Source organism: Tripterygium wilfordii, chromosome 17 (assembly GCF_013401445.1).
Source record: "Tripterygium wilfordii isolate XIE 37 chromosome 17, ASM1340144v1, whole genome shotgun sequence".
Lineage (NCBI taxonomy): Eukaryota > Viridiplantae > Streptophyta > Magnoliopsida > Celastrales > Celastraceae > Tripterygium > Tripterygium wilfordii.
The window spans coordinates 13164817-13188723 of record NC_052248.1 but is presented as its reverse complement, the minus strand read 5'-3'; the positions used below and the strand labels follow the sequence as shown (position 1 = coordinate 13188723).

The following is a 23907-nucleotide window of genomic DNA, read 5'->3' as shown; positions in this document are numbered from 1 at the left end:
CAGAATCCACAGATTTTTATCATTTTTTGTAAAAAAATTCAAAAACAGACATAAATGCAAAGTCTGGTGCAAAATCATCGATAGCCCTTCTTTTGTTAATGCTCATCGTACTAGCTCTGTCTCCAAAGAATCTGAATTATTGTTTTTTAAAGTCCCGATTCGTCGAGCGGAACCTATGAAGGTCTATTCAATGAAAGCTGACAACTTCAATCACACTGTCAACATGAGTCAGTATCCAATTGTAGAGTTTGAGAATCCACACAACCCGACTCGGACATCCTACGCCTGGGACTATGCCTCAAACTACCTTGGTTATGGGTTGTTTTTATTTCAAAGCAAAAGTTGTGAAGAGAAAGTCTTTCTTTACAATCCTTTCATACAAGAAGTGTTAATGCTGCCACCTGCTCCTATAGAGCGATCGCCAGATAATCGGTTTCCATATCATTATGACACGAACAAATTTTATCTGGGGTTTGACAATGCAACGAATGAGTACAAGATTGTTCATACTGACGGGCTCGTTCCAAAGAGCGTGGTAACCTTAGGCACCAGCACTTGGCGAAAAATCAACGTTGTACCTCCTTGCTTTCCAAATTCAGAAGCTGTTCCTGCTCATGGAGACATACACTGGACAATGATTGGCAACTGGGCAATGATTGGCAACGATAATTCAGTCCGGTATTGGGAGAAGTTACTTACTTTTGATATGAAAAAAGAGGAATACAAACGGACTACTCTTCCTGAAGTCCCCTGTTTCTGGAATTTGACGTTGTTTAATCTGAGGGAATCCCTAGCTGTATCAGATTTCACATATGATAGTAGTAATAATGCAGAAGTGCTTGATATCTGGATCTTGAAAGATTATGAGAAGCAAGAGTGGGTAAAGCAATACGCTATAAGTAATTCGCCAGTGGGTAATGTTATTGGTGCTTGGCAGGATGGTGTGATGCTCATTAGCGGTTCTAATTACAGTGAAATATTTTATTATGGTCCAGAAACAGGTGGTCTGGCAACCATGGTATGCCCTTCAAATACATTAGGTGGAAAGGTATTTAATTGTACTACAAGCCTGGTCTCTCTGAAGAATTATGGAGTTTTGATGCCTAGATGAGCATCTCAAGGACGTGGAACATGTTATTTCAATTTGGACAAGGCAAAATACATGAGAGCTGCTGCTGCTGTTCCTCTGGTAGGGATCCATATGGCTGTTTAGTTTCTATTTGTCTGCTAAGAATTCCGAATTTCCTGAAAAGACTTGCTAAACCTTTCTACAGTTTATTTCTGATGTCTTTGTTGTCTTGAAAATATTCTTAGAGCATTTTTTTTGCGGTATTTCCATTGCTGACCCCTCATCATTATTCAGACCATTCTCAAAGAAATCACAAGCTTGCAAGAATCCACAATCAAAGTATTTAGCAGTGTGACTGTCAAATATAGTAAAGCATTATGTTCCCCATTGCCACTTTCTGATTCGGAAAATTCCATGCGTAACTCATAATAACCAGTCCTACTTCTTTTCAGAGAAATAGCTAGTCCTAATCATATTGAGAGTATATGATTTTGGGTACAATGAGAAAACCAAGTGAAAGCTCATTAAGTTCATTGAAAAAATCTCAGCCTTTTATCATCTCTATATCCTCAAGACAAAATTCAGAATGTGTGTCGAGCCGTTCAGTCAAGAAAATGCATTAGCTTCAGTCTCTGCCCTGACCAAGCTAGCATACACACCGTTAAGATTTGAAGCCATTAGAGTATCATGGCTACCATACTCCACAACAGCACCGTTGCTGACAACGGCGATCATGTTGGCGTGTCTGATCGTGGAAAGCCGGTGCGCCACTACAATGGTTGTGGTGCGCTTTGAAACCTTCTCTATTGCATCTTGAACATGTTTCTCTGACTCCAAGTCCAGTGCACTGCTTGCCTCATCTAGCAGTAGCACCTTTGATTTCTTCAGTATCGCCCTTGCTATCGCAATCCTTTGTTTCTGGCCACCAGATAGCTGAACACCACTCTCACCAACCTGTATAAACAATTAATAATGTTAAATACGTCGCGCGGAACATAGCTTAAACACTGAAGTTTTTTTTAAGTCACTGAAAATTGAACTCACACCTGAGTTTCATAGCCCTGGGGTAGGCTGCTAATGAACTTGTGAATATAAGCTTCTTCTGCAGCCTCTTCAATCTCAGCCCATGATGCATTTGGACTACCAATTGCAATGTTCTCCCTTATACTCCCAGCAAATAGAGCAGGCTCTTGACCCACCAAAGCACATTGCCTCCTCAACCACTTCAAATCCATCTCCCTCAAGTCCACTCCACCAATCGTCACCTTCCCTTGATTTGGGTCATAAAATCTCTGCACTAGCCAGATCACTGTTGATTTCCCTGACCCACTTCCACCCACCAGCGCCACCATGCTACGACCTTTGACCTTTAAACAAAAATCTCTCAACACATTGACATCAGGCCTAGAAGGGTAGGTAAATGTTACCATCTTAAGCTCAATATCAAAATGCTTTGATCTGTCTACCTTTCTACCTTTGTCTAGTTGATTGCCGATCAATGGCTTGCGGTTAATGATATCAAAAACAGAAGGAATTGCAGTTGCAGCCATGGAAGTATCCGGTGCTAGGCCAGCTAGTTGTCCAACAGAAAATGAACTTAACACGAGAATCAGAAAAATCTTGTACACCTCACCAAAGCTCGTGTCACCTTTTTTCACAAGGTAGGCACCAAACCAAAGTGTTAAGGTATAAGCACCATACATAGCACCTTGAGAAAAACCAAGCGCTAGGCCAAAAATTTGTGACTTCTGCACTGATTTCTTCTTTGGCTCAGATAAAGCTTGATCAAAGGATTTAACTAGCTGTTCTTGAGCAGAAAATGTTGCTACTGTTCTTATATTTGAAACAGCACTGCCTGCAATGCTACTAGCTTTGGCATAAGCACTGTTATCTAATTTTGGACCAACGTTTATGATCAAGTTGAAGTAGCTAGCACCAAGAGTGAACGGAGTGAGAGCAGCAGCCAAAAGGGCTAGTCTCCATTCAAGTGCAAAACATATACCAATACCAACAGCAGCTGAACTCAATCCCATAAACAAGACAGAGAATCGATCACCAAGTACTGACCTGAAACTTACACAATCAACTGCGAGTTTGGAAACAAGTACTCCAGTTGAATTTTCTTCAAAATCGAACCAACCAGGTTCTTGTCTGAGTATTGACCGGAACAAGAGGTCTCTGACCCTCACTGTAAGCTTTGTTCCAGCCCAGCCACATAGGCCTTGCTGGCCTGTCATGGCAATTATACACCCAAAGCCAAGCCCCAAAAGTGCTAGGCATAGGTTCCCAACATCTCTTTTCAATTTTGATGTATCATCCTCAAAATAAAATTGGAGGGCTAGACCCAGAAGAAATGGGAAAACTGAGAGAATTGCACCTGCATGCATACCCAGAACAAACCCCAAAAGCATCATGAGAACCTCTGGTTTCTGTAGATTCCATATATCCGAAAGCCGAAAATCTCTGGCCTTTGTTTCTGGTTGCATATCCTCTGCAACTTGATTGTCTTCTTGCGCTGGTTTTTTCAAGTTCTTTGATCTTGAAATTCCATCTACAGTCTTAAATCTTGATATATCATAAGGTGATTCCTCATCTATTGAAAACCCTCTCTCTTTTTGTGTACCTTTCTTTGATGCAGGTTTTGAAACTGCTTCAGAAGCAAGCTTGACAAGGTCATAATAGGCACCAGCCTTTTCCATTAGTTGGTGATGGTTTCCGCTTTCAGCCACAGCACCTTGATCAAGAACAACAATTGTGTTGGCATTTCTTACTGTTGCTAGCCTATGGGCTATGACAATGGTTGTCCTGCCTGCAGAGATCTTGTCAATGGCTTGTTGGACAATGGACTCGGACTCAGGGTCCAAGGCACTGGTGGGCTCATCTAGGAGAAGGATTGCTGGGTCCTTTACCATGGCTCGAGCCAGTGCAATTCTCTGCTTCTGGCCACCTGAAAGTTGAGTTCCCCTGTCACCAACCTGCCAATATTTCAGGGCATGTTTTTAGAACTTAAACGAGGAATTATATCTCAAATGAAACATATATAATTGAGTTAATTTATGTAAAACTGTAGGATAATGTTATTCCACCTGAGTTTCATAGCCTTGTGGTAGGCTTGAGATGAAGTTGTGGGCATTCGCAGCAATGCAGGCATCGATTGCCTCTTCCTTGGTGGCATTTTCCTTTCCCAACATGATATTTTCTAGTATGGTGGTGGCAAAGAGAATTGGTTCCTGCCCAACCATACCTATATGATTTCTTAGCCACTTGACTTGCAGAGTTCTTAAATCATGACCATCCAAGGTTACCACTCCTATCAAATCCAACAACGTTAACAATTAAATAGAATCAGACTCAAAAAGGTTCCCCCAAGCTATTACCATAAGATGATGAGAAGCTTACCCTTGATAGGGTCATAGAACCTCTCTATGAGAGCAAAAATGGTAGATTTCCCTCCTCCACTAGCACCAACCAAAGCAAGAGTCTCTGAAGGTGGAATCACTAGATTGAGAGAGCGGAGAATTTGAGTATCAGGACGAGCAGGATAAGCGAATATAACATCTTTGAACCCGATCCTTCCACGGACACTTGAAATAGTCCTGCCATTGGGGCTGTAAGGATCTATATCAGGAATTCTGTCTATTACTTGAAACACCCTGCTAGCTGCCACCATGCCTTGTGCAAACTGAGCAAAATACGTAAGCGACAATGCCAAGCCTCTGCAAAAGTACAACAAAGTACTTATTTCGTTTCATGCTTTTACTTCAAAGAGTTTAAATATCCAAGCGAAAAACAAAGAACCAAATTTTGGAGATTACTACTGAAAGGTCAGATGCTCTAGGATTGAAGTTTAAGCAATATATTATGACAAGACGAAGTCATTTTACCTTCCTCCTACATTGACACCAAAGAAGCAGGCAATGGCATCACCTCCAGAGATTTCTTTTCTAGCAACTAATATAGATCCATACCAGAAGGCCAGTGCCCATGTTGAATATGTCACTAAATAGATAACTCCCATTCCTGCACCCTTAGCGAACCCAATCTTTGCCCCAAGAGGTACTGATTTCAGCAAAAGATCGGCATACCTTGTTGCAAAATTGTCCTCAGCAACAAACGAAAATATAGTTCTAATTGAACTAATGGCTTGCTCTGCAACACTGCCAGCTTTCCTATAAGAAACCTTCAAATTGTAGCAGACATAGAGAAGAGGTTAACAACAGTACTACAGCTAACTAATGTAAAAATCCACTGATAGTGCATCATTTGATTCGTTTCTCACCTCTTCTTTTGTGGTTAGACCAACGTAAACAGCCTTATATGCAATGCCACAGAACATCATCAACGGGGTTACAGAGAATACTACTAAAGAGACCTTCCATGACCGTAAGAACCCGACTATATATCCACAGATGAAGGTACACACATGATGAATGAAATGCGCCATCTGTAATTACAACACATGGAAACAGTATATTTGTTACTCAACTACTCCATCAAAAAAATTAAAAAATGCAATGAAGGAAGGTATTGATTCCACATTCAAGAAACTCTTCAGGAAATAACTCAAAAAGACAGATGAGAATTAACCTTCTCTCCCATCATTTCTTGGATTTGTGCAACATCACTTGAAATACCATGCATTATATCACCAGTGCTGACTCGAGTATCATAAAAGGTGATATCCTGTCGTAGAACCGCTCTTAGATATTTGGTTCTTATTCGTTGAGCTGACCGTTCCCCAACCATTCTCCAACAGGTGATCTCTGCCCATTTAATGATAAAAATATAACTGCATTATTTATGAAGGATGTAAATAGCACTATATTTTCAGTCTTCAAATGAGAGATGATAAGAGACAGCGATACAAGGTTGACGGTCATGTTCAGTCATAAGATATTCTTACCCATATAAGCTCCAACAACCACAACTGCTGTTAGTACAGCCATGATTTGGCATGTCTGCAGAATAGGAAGGTAAAATATAAGAAAAAACATAGGAGCTTCTTTTCTTATTCGAAGTCTTATAGAGTCATCAATCATGACCGGCAGTGAGTATTAGAAGTTTGTCATACCTTCCCTACATCCTTCATCATTTGGCTTTTGTCTGTGACTGATTCTTCAGCAATCTTATTCACAAAGTCTCCGAAGAAAAATGAATACCAAGGAAGAGCTCCTCCATTTATCAGGGCTCCCAAACAACCCAAGAAAACCAGAACCAGGTCCCACTTTGTTGAATATTTGAACAAACTAAACAGCCCAACTGGCCCTGGTGGTGGTTCTTCGTCCTCCTCTTCATCATCTTCATCCTCATAAATCGCATCATAGTGTTGATCATCTTGACCATAATGATCATTATTTGGATGCCAAGCATCATGACCATGATGACCTTGTTGCAAATCATCATCAAAATCACTATGGTGCCTCATGTGGTGATGCCCATCATGGTCATGTCTATCTGCCCCTGATAATTCATGGACTTCAAGACATGCACCATCCTCATATGCATGACCATGTTGCAGCCTATGATCTTGATGATGACCACTGTGTGAAATTCCATGATGATAGTCATGACCAAGATGACTATCATCCTCCTGAACATCCATATAAGCCTGTGAAACAGAAAGCCAACGAGTATTTTCACGTCTATGTCGATCAGTGCTAGTCTCCAATGTTTGTGTCTGTCTTTCAATGCCCTCCGTCCCGTCATAACCACTTATCAAGCTCAACTCATCTTCATCAGCCAAAGGACTAGTACTCCCTCCCTTAGCAATAAGTCTCATATCTGAAGTCCCGCGATGGGACTTACCCTTATTATCAGAGTTATTATTCCTCCGATGACTAATTGAGCTCTCACCATATCCAGCAACAAAGCTTTGAAGCTCAAGCCTCCCTGCAGGCACTCCAATATTGCTAGAATATTCATAATAAGGATTTGCATAGCTTCTAAAACCACTCGAAGTACCCGCAAGGTAATAGTCATTGGCTGTCCGCCTAAATACGCGCCTACTGGATGGCGTAGTAGCTGCCCAAGGGCTAAAAACCACGCCCAAGTTACGGCTGCTTTCTTGCCACCCAGTAGGCTCAAACTGCCATGAAACCTCACTTTGCCATGAGATGTCACTGTCTGTAGCAAAAGGAGTAGTTGGAGGGGCACCTGGAGGAGGGCGGCGTAATCTTTGTGAGGTGGTGGTAGTGTGAGAACTCATGCTTGAGCTATATGGTGTTAAGGAAGCACTGGAGGTATATGGGGAGCTAACAGGTGTGGCATGCCGCTGTCTGCGACTGTTCGGAGGGCGGCGGCCAGAGGTGTAGTAATCCATGGCACAAAGTAGTTTTCAGCCACCAATGTAAAGACTCATAGACAGTGGAAATGAAAAAAATATGTGACGAATCTTCAAAAAAAGAGGAGATGAAGAATACTAGAAGCTAATCAAGATCAGAGAACAAAGAAACTTAGCTTGTATACAATGCCCCTTTCTAGTACATCCAAGATTCTGTTTCTAGCCAATCAAGACGATCAGAAACAGCTCCACAAAGTTCCAACTTTGTTGCTGTTAACCCTCGTATTGCTCACACTTTCCACATTTCCAATGAGGAACATTGTGCTTCTGCCCAAAAAAAAAACACAAGAGACCATAGATTGGAAAGCCGGCAAGGCAAAATTGCCGGCCATTGGAGAAAACCCATAAATATAAATATTGGTTTCATCATCACTTCCCGTATAAAACCAAGTATATATGGATACCAACTAGTGAAAGAATCATCTCAGACATCAGATCACACCTTGCATTCTTCGCAATGACGTATTCTATAACTGCCCTTCGTTGGAAAATTTTACCAATGGGGAATCCCATATTCAAACCAAGTCAAAGCAGATGAAATGAAGTGTTCTCCGTCCTTCATTTTCATCTCCATATGCAATAATAAATAAAGCAGTCTACCCATTTGTTATCAAAGACAGCAGGTCTTATTGACCAAATGAAGGCATGTAGCTACCACTCCAAAACTTTTTTTGTTTTTTTTTAACCGGGAAGGCCTCAACCCAACGGTCACTTTGTGACCTGTGAGTCTAACTGCCACAGCCTCCACCATGATGACAAGCACTTAGAGTTTAGACAAAGTCAAAACCCGTGCGGGTAAGTGGGCCGAAGTCCCTCAGAAGTGGACTACAAGGCCCACGGAACCAAGGAACTCCTAGAAAATATCCCACCTAATTTCGAACTCCCGACCTAAGGCACTTTAATCCTTCAACTCCGTAGAGGTAACCAACCAGGCAATCACCCAGTTTAGTTGTTACTACAAACCTCCTAATCTCAAAAAACGCCAAACAGTCTACGCTTATGGGTTACAGACAAGGATATAATTCCACTAGATAACAGTGAAGACCACCAAAGCTAATTACGTAACGCAATGGAAGTAAACTGCGTACCACTCTAGTTGTCCTATTTGCAGAGCTTCGAAATCAAAGTAAATGAAAATTCATCTAGAAAACACTAAGAATAGAAAATTCATCGCCAATGCCATTCATGTGAAAACAAAAGGAAAGTCATTTGAAACATGAGGAACTTTGTTTCTCTCCTGATCAAAAGAGACATTTGAAACGTACAAGCAGCAGGAAATAAACGTTTACACAAAACCATGCACAAAAATTGGTTTTAGCTTTTGAAGGAGCAAAACAGACCGTGCGATTCTTCAGGATGACAATGCCTGCAGTAGAACATTGATTTTTCCCTCATCAGAACCTTTGCATATATGACTGGTTTACAGTGCTGTCGTTGAATGTGTTGTGAGTCTCCTAAACAGGGCATAAACAGAGCAACAACGCAAGAATAACACCAATAGTCAATAATGCAGAAATAAGCTCTGTTCACTAGTATAAAACCAAGAATGCTGCAAGCAACGTTATATTCAGATACATATAATACATATAAGTATATTCAGCACACACCCTGTTAGAAACAAATTGACTTGAGAGTTGAGAATAGCAACAAACATTGGCAGCACAGTCTAGTTCAATAGTCAATTACAGCGTAGTATCAGAAAATACCTCAGTAACAACAACAGAAAATGAAAAATAAGTAACCATCTCTCAAATGCTATCCGCATAACTACATCACTCCTCTTTAAACTTTCAACAATTCTGCTGATATTAACAGTTCAAGTTCTAATATACATCACACAAGATTAAAGCAAAAGAAAAGGAGAAAAGAATTCCCTGAACTACCAAAATCGCAATGAGATTACGCCAATGGACGATATTTCTTCAATATACAACACATTTCCATGTGACTTACAAATGATGACTAAATCACAAGACCTTATGCATCCATGAAGATTTATTTAGTCCCACTGTAGACGTAATATAAATGGTTGCACATGCCTACCTCGAGCATATCTATATATATAATACCCTTTACACCCTATGTTTCATCATGATCCAAAGTACTTGCTCAGGGCTTCCTAAGTTCACTGATCACCTGGGCTTTGACTCACTTCCCTTGCTTCGGAATGATGAGAGCGAGAAAAATGATCTTGGCACTGTAAAAATTCAAATGCACTTGTAAATTACTATCACAAGAAAGAAGTTATGCTACTCTATATCACCCACTTCACATGTTACGGAAACAAAGTACAGCTTACGAGGTGACATTTCAAATCAAAATTGTAAAGAATATCGACTGCTTAAAATTTTAAGTCTTGATCAATCCATATCACTAAAAGAAGATCACCTTTAATCGAGCTTCCTGACATATGCCCCTCCCTCAATTTGAAGTTCGCTGGGGGGATGGGTATGGAGGAGCTATTTAAGGATTGAACTGCAGGGGGGAAAAACTGTAATATTAACGACTTGAGAATTAAGTTTATGCACAGCAGCACAAGTCAGTAAAGATGGATTAACAGACATCACAATGCTCGTCGAATCCTCATCTTAATCAAAAGAACTGTGTATGTTTTAAGAGAGTGCGAAGCAGTTATAGAAGTGATATGGATTTTGAAATATGACAAAAAACGGAGGTATTTTAAAAAATCCAGTGGAAAATAAGCCCTCTACACATGTTATAATAGCCTTTGATTTATGGAGTGGACAAATCCATTGAATGGCACACGAATATGCAATTTCCCACATAAGCACTCAAAATCAATCTTCTGTTAATTCTGGAAATAGAAGGTTAGGAAACCATCCACCAGAAGTGGGGCAAGGAAAGCACTACTGTAATGTCTTTACACTCAAACTTACTCACAACTACTGGTTAAGGGTTGTAAATGCCTCGGGATACATTTTTTATTTTGTTCTCAAACCTACTCACACCTGCAGGTTAAGGGTTTTAAATGCCTCAGGATACACTTAAGTGAAATAAGACATCATATAAAAAAAATGGAAGAAAAATGTCAGCATGCATTTAATGAGGAAGAATATGCAATAAATGAATTCCAAGTTTTCCATTCAGCTGTCCATAGATACCATAATCTCCAGCATATACCTTGAATTCAATTCTATATTATTAAATATGATAATTCAGAAATAAATGTGTAAGCAAACCATAAAATCAAAGTCAGCAAAAGTTAAACTAAGTAATTGCTAGGACTAGCAGACATCGTAAATAAAATTCCAAGAGTAACAACAGAATAATTTAATAAATCAGGAAACATATAGGTTACCATGTTCATTGAACAAGTCGCTCTCATTAAATCCATCATCAGCCTGATGACCCTGGGAGAATGCCATTCTAGACTTCCTTAAATCCTCTGATGATCGATTTGCAGGATCTCGGCCATCTTCCATGTCATCATCTCCTTCAGAAGTTGTAACGGATATCCAATCAACCAAGCTCTCTGTACCACGATTTTTCCTCCCAAACTTTAATAGTCGCTTAAATCCTTTTGTGACATCCTTGCGAGATTGATTATGGGATGAATTAGCAACAAGAAAAGGTTTTTGGGCACTTCCCCATTTCTTCCTCATTCGGGCTACATCTGCCTCCGTCTGGGTAAGCAAGTGAGAATTCCATGATGCAGGGCTGCCAATTGGAGAGTCCACGGAAGCATCAAAATCTGAAGTCTCATGTGGATATGTAAATGGATGATGTGCGCGTGAGTTCCATGACGCAGGGCTTTCCGCTGGTGATTCATGCAGAGACCCTGCAGCATGCAATGGTGATGGCACAGCGACAGGCAACTCAACAACAGATGCAGGGTCAACATGGGGAGGAGGTCTTCTGGAATCATCATTTTCTGATTCAGAGATACCCAGTCTCTCCGAATCCTCACTCAGTCTTGGTTTTCCATTTTCTGTATCAGCACAATCCTCCCCTGCTATTGTTTCATCCTCCTCTTCTTCCCCTTTCTCCATATCCAATGAATCAGCTACTTCAAAGGGTGATTCATCAAGTTCATCTTCATCTTCTAAAGTTTCAGATTCGACTGAAGTCTTCTGCTTGGCAGTACTAGCACCAGCAACAGAACCTACACCATTACTCTTCCTAAGGAAAGGCTTTGGCTCCACATTTCTTGTAAGTTTATCAAATACATTCAGCTCAGTCTGCTCTTTATCAAACTTTAGAGGTGATAAAACAACACCATCAGGGTTTAAGGAGGGCAAATCTTTGAACTCTACCTGACCTACAGAGCTCTTTCTCAAGGATTGGGACCGACGAGGTTTCTCTTCCTTTACAAGAGGTACCTCTTCACATGTACTCTTGCTGCGGGCATAGGTCCTCAGCTGTGAGCGGGTGGTTATTTTGCTAATTCCAGGTGAGGGCTTTGTGTTTTCTTTCCTGAAATCAGAGAAGTTGGGAACTGACTGTGCAAGAGAATTTTCTGCTTGTGCTCTTCGCCTCGCCGAATTGGAGTTGGAGGTTTTGCCTGATGGCCGTGGAATTGGAGCTGCTGTGATCCGAGGGGTGGTTATAGACAGAGTTCTACCAGGGAGATGTTTCTTATTTTGGGAGTTTGTGGAAGCACCATCCCCCAAAGTTGTCCTGCTGAATGATCTAGCCTGCCCAACAATTTTATGGTCTGAATATTCAGCAGGATCTTCATCGACTCCACTGTGATTCGTATCCACTGGAGGCTGCCAAGGACAACCTTACCAAGGTTAGTAATTTAATATAAATTAGCAAGCTTCAGAGTTTCATAGATTTCAAAACCAAGATTCTATATGCATTGTTATTTACCCAAAAAAAAAATACAATATGAAATACCTGCTCCCTACTCATACTTGACCAGATATTGAATGATCTAAGTTTCTCTGCACGTCGAAAAGCATTAGAATCTGAATCTTGTCTGTCTGCACACCCAGAAAATTTGGTTTTCATCTCAGTCCTACTTCTTTCAAGGCTATCTTGCATAGCCTTCATCCTGGCCTCCTTCTTTGCCCTTTGAAAACTCCATTCGTCCCTAAGTTTTGCATCTCTTTTCTGCATATACTTTTCATAGAATTTTCCTCTAGAGTCATCTGAAAAACTAAGCTCAGAGAAATCCTGCCTCAAAGTATCACTGTAGTCCTGGTATTCTACCATTTTTATTGCAGGAGGAGTACTGAATTTTTCCATACCATTTGAACTAGTTATTGGCTCAATCAGCGCATTCCTTTCAGACAAATGTGCAGGAGATACCTTCGCTGCTTCTGCTGATCTTCTGTAGTGGGCACCAGCAGCATGTTCAATCTGCGCATCAGCAGGCTTGCTTCTTCTTGAAGCAGTGGAATTATCTACAGGAACCCGAAGCTTGTGCTCTGCAAAAAGCTTTTCAAGCTCATTCGCCTTCATTTTCAGCTCGTCATTAAGCTCCTGATTTCCCTTAGGCTGCCTAACCCTTTCCGCTTGCTCCAATGAAGGTGAGCAGATTGTCACATGGGACTCTTTATTCTCAGAAAACTTTCCACCAGCGGACACTGGCGTGTTTCCACGGACAAAGCAATCCACATCCCGCTTGCCTTGCAACTTCTTACTATGTTCAGCCTCAACTGACACTGGTTTCTGGAAGTTCATCCTCTGAACTCTAGAATCTTCTGTTATCACTGCTTCCCTAGCTAAGCTGTCCATGTCTTTCTTAATCAATGCTTTGGTTTCTCTAGTAAATGATCTCCATTGTGGCTGAGAAGTTAACAGATCCCTCTCTGTCTCATTGTGTTGAGATTCTTTATCTATGACTCCTATACCGCCTTCAAGATGCCCTGAACGAGATCGGATGTGACTTTGCAATCCCCTATACTGTGATTGACCTACAGGCTGAGCCCTATTCTCAGCATCCTTCAATCTATTTGTAGGTTCACCATCAAATGCCACATTTCCAATCCTGCCAGGAACACTACCAATCTGGGATTGGAAACCAGCCTGGTTATCGAACCCTTCAGTTTCCACCTGATCCATAAGACCACCATTGCTCTCTTCCCTACCCCAAGAACCCTTTGGCTTCTCCTCCCTTACCCCCTGATCAACCACACCAACATTCTCCGCCCTCCCTTTAAATGCCCTGAATTGGGTCTGAGACCCCACTTGGTCTTTCCAATTTGCTTTATCCTCCAACCCAACATCCTCCTTGTTCCCTAAAACCCCACCAATTTGCATCAGCAAGTCTCCTTGATCCTTTAACCCATAACCACTTTTAACCGAACCAGCAGAATTATTCAACTCCCTTTGGTCCTTTTTATCATCATTCAAACTTGAAATCACACTTGTACTTTGTGTTTGGGGAACAGAAGAGGCTGTCATGCACATGAGGCTATCAGTATTACTGCTATTCTCCTTCTTGTCATTGCCCAAATCAATGCTCATGTCACTAGCAGCACTCCATCGCCTCAACACAGCCTTCTCAACACCTCCAAATGAGGATGACACATCAGAAGAGAGCCTCCTTAGCTCTGTAGATTTCCCCACGCTGAGGGGCTTTCCACCAGAGCCTGAGCTCTCCTTCTGCTTGTTCTCAAACAGGCTGATCCTATCTTGGACACTGAGTCGCCTCGCTGGTTGACTCGACTGACTAGGTAGGGAATCGGTTGCAGGCTCTTCTTTTTTCTCTCTACGGCTTTTCTCGCTCTGGGTACGTTGTTGTTGGGTAGAAGATGATTGTGGTTGACAAATGATGGGTTTTGATTGGTCTTGGTGGTGCTGGGTTTCTGTTGAATTTGGTTGTTGCTCTTGGTCTTGGCTTATTTGTCGTTGATGTCTATTTTGAGGTGGGGATTGCTGGGTCCTGGGATGGTAGGACACGTTTAGGTCTTCTGTGGGCTCATCAATTGACATGTCAGATCCCCAGGATGCTCGAACCACTTGATCGTCAACACCTGGCTTCCATGGCCCAACCAATTCTGGTCTTCTTTGGCACAGTGACATAAATTTGGTGCAGGCTTCACTGCACAGAAAAGCAAACTAACTTAAATTTCAATCAAAGCTGAAACAATGAGATTAAGAAAACTCCCCTTCAACTAATACACCTACCAAACAATGGCAAACATGATCAATTGAACGTTATGTTAATTAACTTAGAAGATTAATTACTAATAAATTCAAATAATAATATTCTAATCGTGCATTAACTTCTACAGGAAAAAAAACTTGCCAAAATTTGGGCAGTATGTGACAATGGAGCAATTCAAAAACATATCCCCATCCCAATAGCAAAGTATATGTAATCACCTGAACCCTCTACTGATCAAGGATACGAATTACAGAATCATGAAGCTTTCTTTAAATGTTCAAAGCATCTCGACGAATTGACAGCCTACGACTACTCAATGCTCCAATTCCACAAAAAGATCAAAATAAAATTATACCCACAAGAAATACCCATGCTAGTTCTGATTGAAGTCACCAAACCACAGAGCTCCTCTTCCGGAATTCAACGTGCGTGAATGTATAATGTGTGTTGTAATTTATTATATGAAGTGATGGAACATATCCTAACATATTGAATATTAGTCGATCACTCGTCACACAGAAGGCAACCAAAGCCCACAAACGACCAGCAATTTATAGACACAAGTCACACAACTTAGCTGCTTGCTGTTTTTTGTCTTCCAGCTGATAAATCTTGATCATAGAATGAAAGACCTCAAGTCTATTTCAGACCAAAACATCTGAATTTCACATCAAATGTCACACAATCTTTTAAGTACCAGGTAACATTTCATTTTAGACAAACCTCAGCCGTGAATGTTGTCTAAAATTGTGGTGTCATTACAATGATTGTAAGTTAAAAAGGAATTAACATAGTAGACAATGCAAACTAGAGGAAGAATGGAAGAAAATGAGCAACAAACAAATAATGCCCTCACACAGAGACGCGCAGAAGACAAAGCTAAGGAGGGGTAACATAAAGATAACAGGTATAAAGGATTTCCAAGAGTTCTTACTTTAAGCGATGGGCGCCAAACTCGTCTGCGAAGAGTTTGAGATCTAAGACTGCACCAGGTTTGAAACCCGCAGCTGCTGCTCGAGCGCAAGCAGCAGTTAAGTCTTGCCCGACTGAAGCAAGGCGTACATCAATAGCCCTCAAAAGCTCCTTCCTGCAGAGAGAAATAACTAGCATATAATATCGTTTTGGTTAAAAAATTTGCTGTTGAAGTGAAGTTTTTCAAAAAGTTAATCAAATCATGAAATAAAATGTTCCTGGACCAGAATATTGAAAGCTAAGCAAAGAACTTTACTTCGTTGCATCAGCTTCTGCCATGGTTCTTGATACATCCCCACCTAACAAAAATAATGCAAACAGTGTCAGAATATTAGAAATATCCCGAACTTCATGTGGAACATTTTAAGTTAGGTAGCAAATCCAGTTAGGGTTATATATAAAATTTGGTGTTCCGAGAAGATGGACAGGTTTTGCATTCTCGTCATTTGAAGTACATAACAAAAATATACCATATTAGGGTATAAAATGGATTCTCTAGGTTTTACCATTGTTAGATTAGTAGAAGTGAATTACTGAAGTCCAAATAAAGAAATACACACCTAAAGTGCCAAAAGTCTGATCATCAGTCCCCTGGATTCAGAAAAGTTACCAAAACATTTAGTGGAAATTTTATTTTTCCCAAGTACATTCGGAAATAATCAGTGGTAAAACAATGGCCTTCATTACCTGAGAGTATATTTTCCGGGCTGCTTCCAACTGAGACATCTCTGCATCAAATTTATTGACCATTTCCAGAACTTCTGGGGTACTAACAAACCGCACAAATCTAGAATGAAAAAGAAAAGGAAATGAGCAATCATCTCAGAAGCTGAACCCAAAATTACTATTGGCAGAGTCAATCAAATGTCTGAAAAGTACAGCAGGCACCTCTCAAGTGTTCCTTTCGTAAACCAAGTCTCCGCATTTTTAAGTCTTTCAACTTCAAGCCTGATTGATTGAAGCGAGTGCACAACCTGATCTTCTGCAACCTCTAAGTGAGTCACAAACGGCTTTATCAATCCCGAAGCAAGCTTCTCTGTGTTTCCATGGCTTGAAACAAATAATTCACATCTGCCCAACAGGATAATACAGAAAATTTTGAAAACTGTGGACAGCAAGAGTACGACATAATCCCCATCAAATTATAACCTCACCGTGCACGCTTTGGGGATAGTTGGAACTCGGCATAATCAAGAGGCGTGTCGGATTTCATTGTCCTTCAATTATGTCAATACTATTTCTTTCTTCCCCAACTTCTTCATATACGCAGAAGCACTTTGCTACGCCAAAAAAAAAAAAAAAAAGGGCCAGATCCTCGTATTACTGATTAATCAAGTTTCAAACACACAAAATGTCAATCAAGAAACCCAAACCCAAAACCAAAACCAAAAGGAAAATTCTGGGGAAAAACAAAAGGATAAAAAAAATAAACAAACAGCTTAAAACTTCTGAAACTAAGCAGAATTCTATCCAAGCATTCTTTATCAAATTTCAAACAAAGAAATTGTAATTAACAACCTCACATTGCAAATAGAAAGAGTATATGCAGAAGTAATTAATCGGAGTACTTATTAAAACTCTTTATGACTGTCAACCTAAAACCCCAACTCAAAAATCCAAATGCACCTATGAAATTGAAATTTTTGCACGAATATAGAAACCCCGACCCTTCAGAAACACAAAACCAGTAAGTTGCAGATCTGATTCCCACGGTACCAAACCCCATATCACAACCCAATCCAAGCCCAAATACCCAAATTCCCTACAATGCCAAATTGAAATGCAAAAACCAAACAAACCCGATAGACAAACAGTTCCACGCACAATCCGAAGCTTAAACATTAAATGTCAACCATTCAAAAACCCTAACCATTTCGGAACAAATTGAAGATAAATGTGAGTGACAGCATACCCCGACAGACTCAATCTGCAAGATCTTGGACTGTTCAATTCGATCCAGGTTTAAAATGAGTAACCACCATTTCGGGCTTTCACTTCGCTTCCCTTATAATATCCTCTGGGATCTAAGTTTTCTTTCTTTTTTTGGAAGTAACCACTACAAATGCGAGATGGTTTTTGCTCTACTCCATTCGTCAAATGTACATCTCCACTTTTTGTTTGGGTTCTTTGGCTGTTTTTTGCTTTCTCTCTCTACACTCTCTCCCTGTCTAAAAGATACAGTAGAGAGAGAAGAGAGGCAGAGAATGCGACTGTTGAGCGTCATTTGATTCAGACAAAAGAGTAATTATAGCAAGTTTTAACTAAAAATTGAAAGACACGACTGTTGTAGAGATGAATTTACCAAAATGGACAAAAAATATTATACATTTTTAACTAAATTTACCAATGAGCAAATTTTGAAACAATTATTTATTGGAAGGTTTTTATTATTATAACATTTTTTTTGATAACCGATAACGACTCTATACAAATTTATCATTTGGACATTTGATATGGGTCTAAAATCGAACCATCAAGTCCGTGTGCACAAAAGTTTCTCACATGATGACATGATAAGTTGAGTCAAAGTTTAACAAGTGCCCACAAAGGGGATTGTTCCTAATGAGAATCAAACTCAGTATCTTTCAAGTCCATATGTTTCAGCTCCATAGAGATTCACTATTAAATTATCACCCAAGTGATTTATTAAAACACCAATTAGATAGTTATAAAAAAAACAAAATATTTGTTATTCTATAATCGTATTTTTTATCAATATATATTTTTTAAAACGAGAGATGAGGGATTCGAAAACCTGATCAACAGAATGATACATAATATTCTTACCACTCAAATTAATGGCTCGGGTGTTTAATTTGGTTATTTAAATATATGATTATATTTCCAAACATGAATCCCACCTACCATTATTTTTTTAAAAAAAAATAATCAGGTTCTTGGAGGGCATTTTGGTAGTTTGAAAGCTTTGAAATTTAACGGTTCTTTATAAGCAAAGCTTGAAATTGGAAAGCAGAGTGAAAGGTGACAGCATGTCGTGCGGTTTAAGCTAAAAGCACTGACCCTGGTTTCTCGCCCAACTATAAATTATTATTATGCACCCCAATGTTCATACCAATTTACCAAACCGTCCTCTCCCTCCTACAAAGTCCGTTAATTATTACCCGAGCAACCCCAATAGTGTGGTTTTGTTGGGGTCAATAAAATGTATTGGGTAATGTATTTTGTTGATGTAATTGAATATTCTGATGATATGGTTGAGACAATAAAATGTATTAATATAATGGTGTAAATTTTTTGACTCGATTTTTGATGTAGTTATGAGTGTGATAGTTGAGGTGGACCCTAAATGAAGCCAAATATGTGAGCAAGCATCTCCATGTCATGCTGATTGGCCCATCAGAAATTGGACAATAAAATTGTATTGTTGTGCCCAACATATTTTTCATGGCCTAGCAAATTTAGAAAATTTAGCATTCATGGGTCATCAAATGTTGCCCTGTACACACCCAAGATCAACTTCTTTTTTTCAAAGTAAGTGGGAAAAGGGAATCGAACTTTAGGTATTACCAAATTGAATATACGCTCTAACCACCTCTGCTAAGTAGTTGGCATACCCAATATTAGGGGTATAAACGTTGGTTTTTTTTTCCATTTTTTCTAACATGAATTTAATCAATCGATTGATCAATTATTGTCAATTATTTTGATTATTGGTCGGTTCAGTTATATCAATAATTTTTAACAGCCCTAACCAGATACACCATGTGCAAAATCAATAACACAAAAGTTTCAAGCACTCAATTGGTTGGGCTCTTGATGAAATTGGTCAGAAATTCATCTTATCACATGGTGGTTTTGTTGACAAAAGAAGACAATATCTATATATACAGCCAACATAGAAGATTGGACCACCTGGACCGATTTTTTCCCCTGCGACTCCATGCATTGCTCAACCACTCGAGCCACCAGCCATGCAAATATGAGAGAGAATATAGTAATCGATTAGTGAAAAAAATAAAAATAAATTATGGACGGTGTTAGAGCAAGTCCAACCCATTACTCATTTTGAGTAACACAGTTTCCCCTATTTTAAGTAAAATGCAGTTTTAAGTTACCAATTTTCTAACACCCTTCCAACCACATACTTTATTTTAACATAACATCAAATATTTTAATATTTTCCAACATAACTACCTTCAACTTTAATTATTATCATAAATATATTTAATTTTTTAAAAATAGTAATAATTCCATTATCTATTTTAAAAATATAATTATTTCATAAAGTAGGACGAAATTAGGCCACAATTTGCAATTTGCAATTTGCAATTAACACCTCAGATATTAGTGGGAATCTAAAGGTTTTGGTGGGTTATGATATGGTGTGCCGACGTTCCTGCACTTTGTGCTGCACATGATGTCGCGGGAAGTTCTGGTGGAGAACCAGAACAGCAATAAAAAAATAATTTTTGACTTTTAAGTAACGCTTTTTGGTACCTCACATTTGAGGTAGCAAAACTGAAAAACTAGAAATAGGTAAGCTTACAAGTAACCCGTTGGAAGGCTTCATCATGAAAAAGCATAACCTAAAATACACTTTTGCCTATTTTTGGTTATGCGTTGGACATGCTCTTATACACTTGTTTTGTGGGACCCTGGCAATAGCTACCGCTGAGATTTCATGCTGTGTGGGCCCACAAATCCATCAATCGTACGTAATGGCTAGACTGTTTCCAATCGTTTAGATCCAACGGTCTAAATTGCAGGCTTGCAGCACGGGGTGGGCCCCATTAAAGTACCAACGTAAGTTCGGCAAGTCATCAGCCCATTAAGCTAATTCATGGGCGAGCCCATTGGCAGTTTTCATACCCCAAATTTCTGCACCTTCCCTGGGAAATTGCCAAATTAATTACGATTTCTTGGTTTTTCTTTTAAATTTATTTTGTGTGTTCTCATTTTCTGTTTTTTATTTTCAAAAAAAAATATTTTTTTAATTTCAAATGATTATCAATTTTCCTGCTTTCCAAAATGAAAACCAAACATATTTTTTTGGAATAATTTATGTTTGCCGTAGCATAAAAACAGAAAACGCATGAAAAACAAGAAATCAGCCAAAGACCATTAGAGCCAAAAATACATGAAAAACAAGAATAGCTTCAGGCCAGGTCTATCCTTCAGCAAGCCAAACACTAACAGAACACAGTTGCCTAAACCCTAAACCCTATAACATACTAACAGCGGATTTTCATTTCCTCCCTAAGAAGTAAGAAGCATACCATCAGTAAGAATTCTCAGAGGCTCATGAATGTTGAAAAGCTCGAGCGGCAACACATCAGACAACTACAAATGGAGATCTTAAATATATGTAACCAATGGGCATTCCAAACCATTGCATTCCACACATAAGTAAACTAATAAGTATAACAAAAATAATGGTTCTTGCTAATACAATTAGTTATGTGATTGATGCCTTAATGCACAAGACTATAAAGACATATTTCCAAAGAAAATAACAGAACTCCAGAGACATTTTTCTAACTGCATAAAATTACAACAACGGGACAAGTCAATTGCCTTGCCATTGAAAAAACTCTTCACTCCAATGTCGGCATGATTTCTCTATACAATTATCAAAATCAACATCAAAAGACTTAATTTATACCAGCAGGATAGTCCACAAGTACGTGAAAAAGATGAGATAAGACTATAAGAGTAAATAAAACACATACCTGAACAACTTAGCTGCTTTAACTAAACATCCCGTAGAAGTTTTAAGTTGCAGGATGTAATGCATTGACCACAATACCAGTTCAATAAAAAGAAACTAACAATAAGAATGCAAAAAAAGAATAGCAAAAGAGGTTAGATGGAGTTACAATAATAAAGCAATAACTTTAATCATGATTATCAGAAAATCCCAGAAGTCTAAAATCTTAGTTGAGGCTAAAGGTTTGGAGGGTTATCAGAAAATCCAGAAGTTTCACAACTAGATCCTAACAAACGCAGTCTTCCTTTCTTTTCCACTAACCATCAACAGAAAAAACCAAAAAAAAAGAAGCAGACCTGCGTTGTCTTGCCGCCACCAGTCTCACCAACAAGTACAAGGACCTTGTTACCTTGCCCTGCTCCTTGATTAACATGCAAGTATGATGTGTTATTCCGAATAAACTATGCATCTACTCAATTCACAAACTTTAGAATAAAAATACCTAACAGAGTCCCAACCCAAGTAAATAACCAGAGGCATTTCAGTTTTCACAATTTCATAAACAGGTCATGGATTCCTAAAAGCTTCTTCAAGCAAATCACACAGACCTTCAACAATCAAGTATTTGATCATTTCCTGATACTTTTATGGGCATTGAGTTTACAAGAAACAGATGCACTAAAGACCAACAATCAGCAAATACAAACTGCAATCAACAATGGGTCTTCTTCTTCACCCATATACATAGATTATCCTAAAATCTAAAGACTAAATCAAACCTTAGTTACTGTCACTTTCGTTATTGTTGTTGTTGTTGTTGCAATGGTGATTACTGGAATTGACACCTCTCCTTCCATGCTTCATCTGTGAAATCTCCAACTGGGTCTTCATGAAGAACTGCATTCTCTGCAACTCCATGTCCTTCGCAAACTTCATTCTCTGTTTCTCCATTTCCACCACTTGCTGCAGCTTTGCACTCTCCGCAGACTCGTATGTCTCCCCAAACTTGAGAATCGCTTGCGTCAAAAGCCTCAGCGAATTCCCCCACCCTCCTTTCTTCTCCTTTGACTCACCAACATCTCTTCTCATAACCCTCGGCTTCTTCTCCGGCGGAAAAGAATCGTCTGAATCCGGCGACACATCTTCCTCCTCGGACTCCTCCTCTTCCGAGTCCATCTGACCCCGCCTGCGAAACTGTAACTTCTGATTTTTCGACGATTTGCTCCTTTGTGGCTGGTGTTTTTGAATGTGAAACTGATTTCCACCACCGCGAGCACCAACCGGAATTGCGACTGGTACTTTGGTAGACATTGAAATTGAGCTAGGACCAGCAGGAATTTTTGCTGTTGGACCAATCAAATTGTCTAATCTCTCATAGAACTGCCACTTGCTCGGGCCGGCACCGGCTGCAATCTTTGCTTTCTCCGATTTGTACTTCTTCTTGACCGTATCAATACGGTTCTTGCACTGGACATCTGTTTTGGGCGTCTTATTGTAGTCTTCTCTGCCGCTCACAATATCCGCCACTTCTTTCCAGTGCTTCTGCTTCAGATTTCCTCTACTCAGCTCCAAAAACCTCTCCCCCCACGCCTCAATCAGCACCGCCGTCGCTCCCTCGCTCCAGCAATCCTCCCGTCCTCCTCCTCCACCACCGTTATTCTTGTTAGAAGTCTGAAAAGGGAGAGCCAGAGTCAGCGCGTTGTGCGCTGACGATTGCGGCACAGCCAGAGGCGGCGCGGCTGCCACCGTCACCGTTATCCTCCCGTTAGGTGGAGACGGTGACGGAGATCCGGAGGCGCCCGAATCGTGCGATTGGATCTCCTCTTCATCTTCCATTGAATTATCACCACGAACTTTCCCGGATCTGGTAGGAAAGCTTATCTTCGAGAGTCGGAGACCGAAAACAGGGAGAGCGAATTAGGGTTTGTTTTGGTTGACCGGAAAGTTCATGGTATTGGTAGACGGTATTATTTTATCGGTTGACGGAGAAATATTGGGATTGACGGGGTGAGAACTGAGAAGTGGACGGGTACGGAGAGAGGACACGTGGAAGGGCATTGTAGGGGAGAGTGGGGTGAGGTGGAGGAAAGGTATTGGTTGATTGTGGAAAATTCCGTCACCGGCGTTAAGGTGCATCTCTGCCGGCTCCGTAGGTGAACCGTGCCGAATACTGATTTTATCTGGTTGTAGGAATTGACGGAAAACTCCATGATATTTGGCTGAATTAACCTTTTAAGTCTCCTTCAGTCCTTTTTACGTCTGTTCTTTTGAAATCTTCTTTTTCAGGGGAATATACAGTTATGCCCCCGAACGAAAATTGTTATTCTCCTAATATGCTTTATTTTAAAAGTAAAAATTGCATAACAGAGAGAACAATTTAGTAAAACTAGACTTTAACTAAATGGGCCGGGCTTAGTTCTGCTTGATCTTTCAGACTTAAGCCCAACTCACATGCCTAATATATAAGCCCAAGTCAGTCTGGTCAGCCGCACTTACAAATATCTTGAAATTAGCTTAAGGGCTTACCTCATTTCATTAATATGACATTCAAATAATAGTTAAAAATAAATGTTTAAAACCCACTTTTAACCTATAACACTCCACATTAATTGAGATCACCTTTTAGAATCTCAAGCATTTTCCATATGACAAAATATGAGGAAGACAGGCCAAGAAAACAAGGGCCCAAGATCTCGTTTACTACTATTGCTATTGCTGTTTTTTTTTTCTTTTAATAATTGAAAACGATATGGGCCTAAATCGGGGCGTCAGACTTGCAC

At 39.8% G+C, this 23907-nt stretch overlaps 3 protein-coding genes across 4 annotated transcripts; all 3 read right to left on the bottom strand.

Annotated features, from left to right (window-relative positions):
* Nucleotides 1-1488: 1488 nt before the first annotated feature.
* Nucleotides 1489-8105, bottom strand: LOC119981703 (ABC transporter B family member 19-like). The gene is made up of 9 exons (XM_038824794.1): nt 6141-8105; nt 5973-6027; nt 5657-5832; nt 5349-5513; nt 4954-5249; nt 4469-4785; nt 4156-4379; nt 2116-4044; nt 1489-2023 (listed from the first exon to the last, which is right to left on the bottom strand). The coding sequence occupies exons 1-9, from the start codon at nt 7386-7388 to the stop codon at nt 1676-1678; spliced, it is 4758 nt and encodes a 1585-aa protein (XP_038680722.1). The 5' UTR covers nt 7389-8105; the 3' UTR covers nt 1489-1675.
* A 971-nt stretch (nt 8106-9076) lies between these two features.
* On the bottom strand, nt 9077-17670 carry LOC119982418. 2 transcript variants are annotated; one of them, XM_038825781.1, is made up of 11 exons: nt 17372-17670; nt 16614-16739; nt 16348-16530; nt 16147-16246; nt 16020-16050; nt 15716-15758; nt 15422-15574; nt 12270-14421; nt 10729-12139; nt 9798-9884; nt 9077-9606 (listed from the first exon to the last, which is right to left on the bottom strand). In XM_038825781.1, exons 2-11 carry the CDS (start codon nt 16670-16672, stop codon nt 9542-9544), a joined length of 4284 nt encoding a protein of 1427 aa, XP_038681709.1. In that variant the 5' UTR covers nt 16673-16739; nt 17372-17670; the 3' UTR covers nt 9077-9541. The 2 variants fall into 2 exon arrangements, with proteins under 2 accessions (XP_038681709.1, XP_038681710.1); XM_038825782.1 differs by having other exon boundaries at nt 16614-16734.
* A 3980-nt stretch (nt 17671-21650) lies between these two features.
* Nucleotides 21651-23319, bottom strand: LOC119982932 (trihelix transcription factor ASIL2-like). The gene has a single exon (XM_038826535.1). The coding sequence runs from the start codon at nt 22961-22963 to the stop codon at nt 21908-21910; it is 1056 nt and encodes a 351-aa protein (XP_038682463.1). The 5' UTR covers nt 22964-23319; the 3' UTR covers nt 21651-21907.
* Nucleotides 23320-23907: the final 588 nt, after the last annotated feature.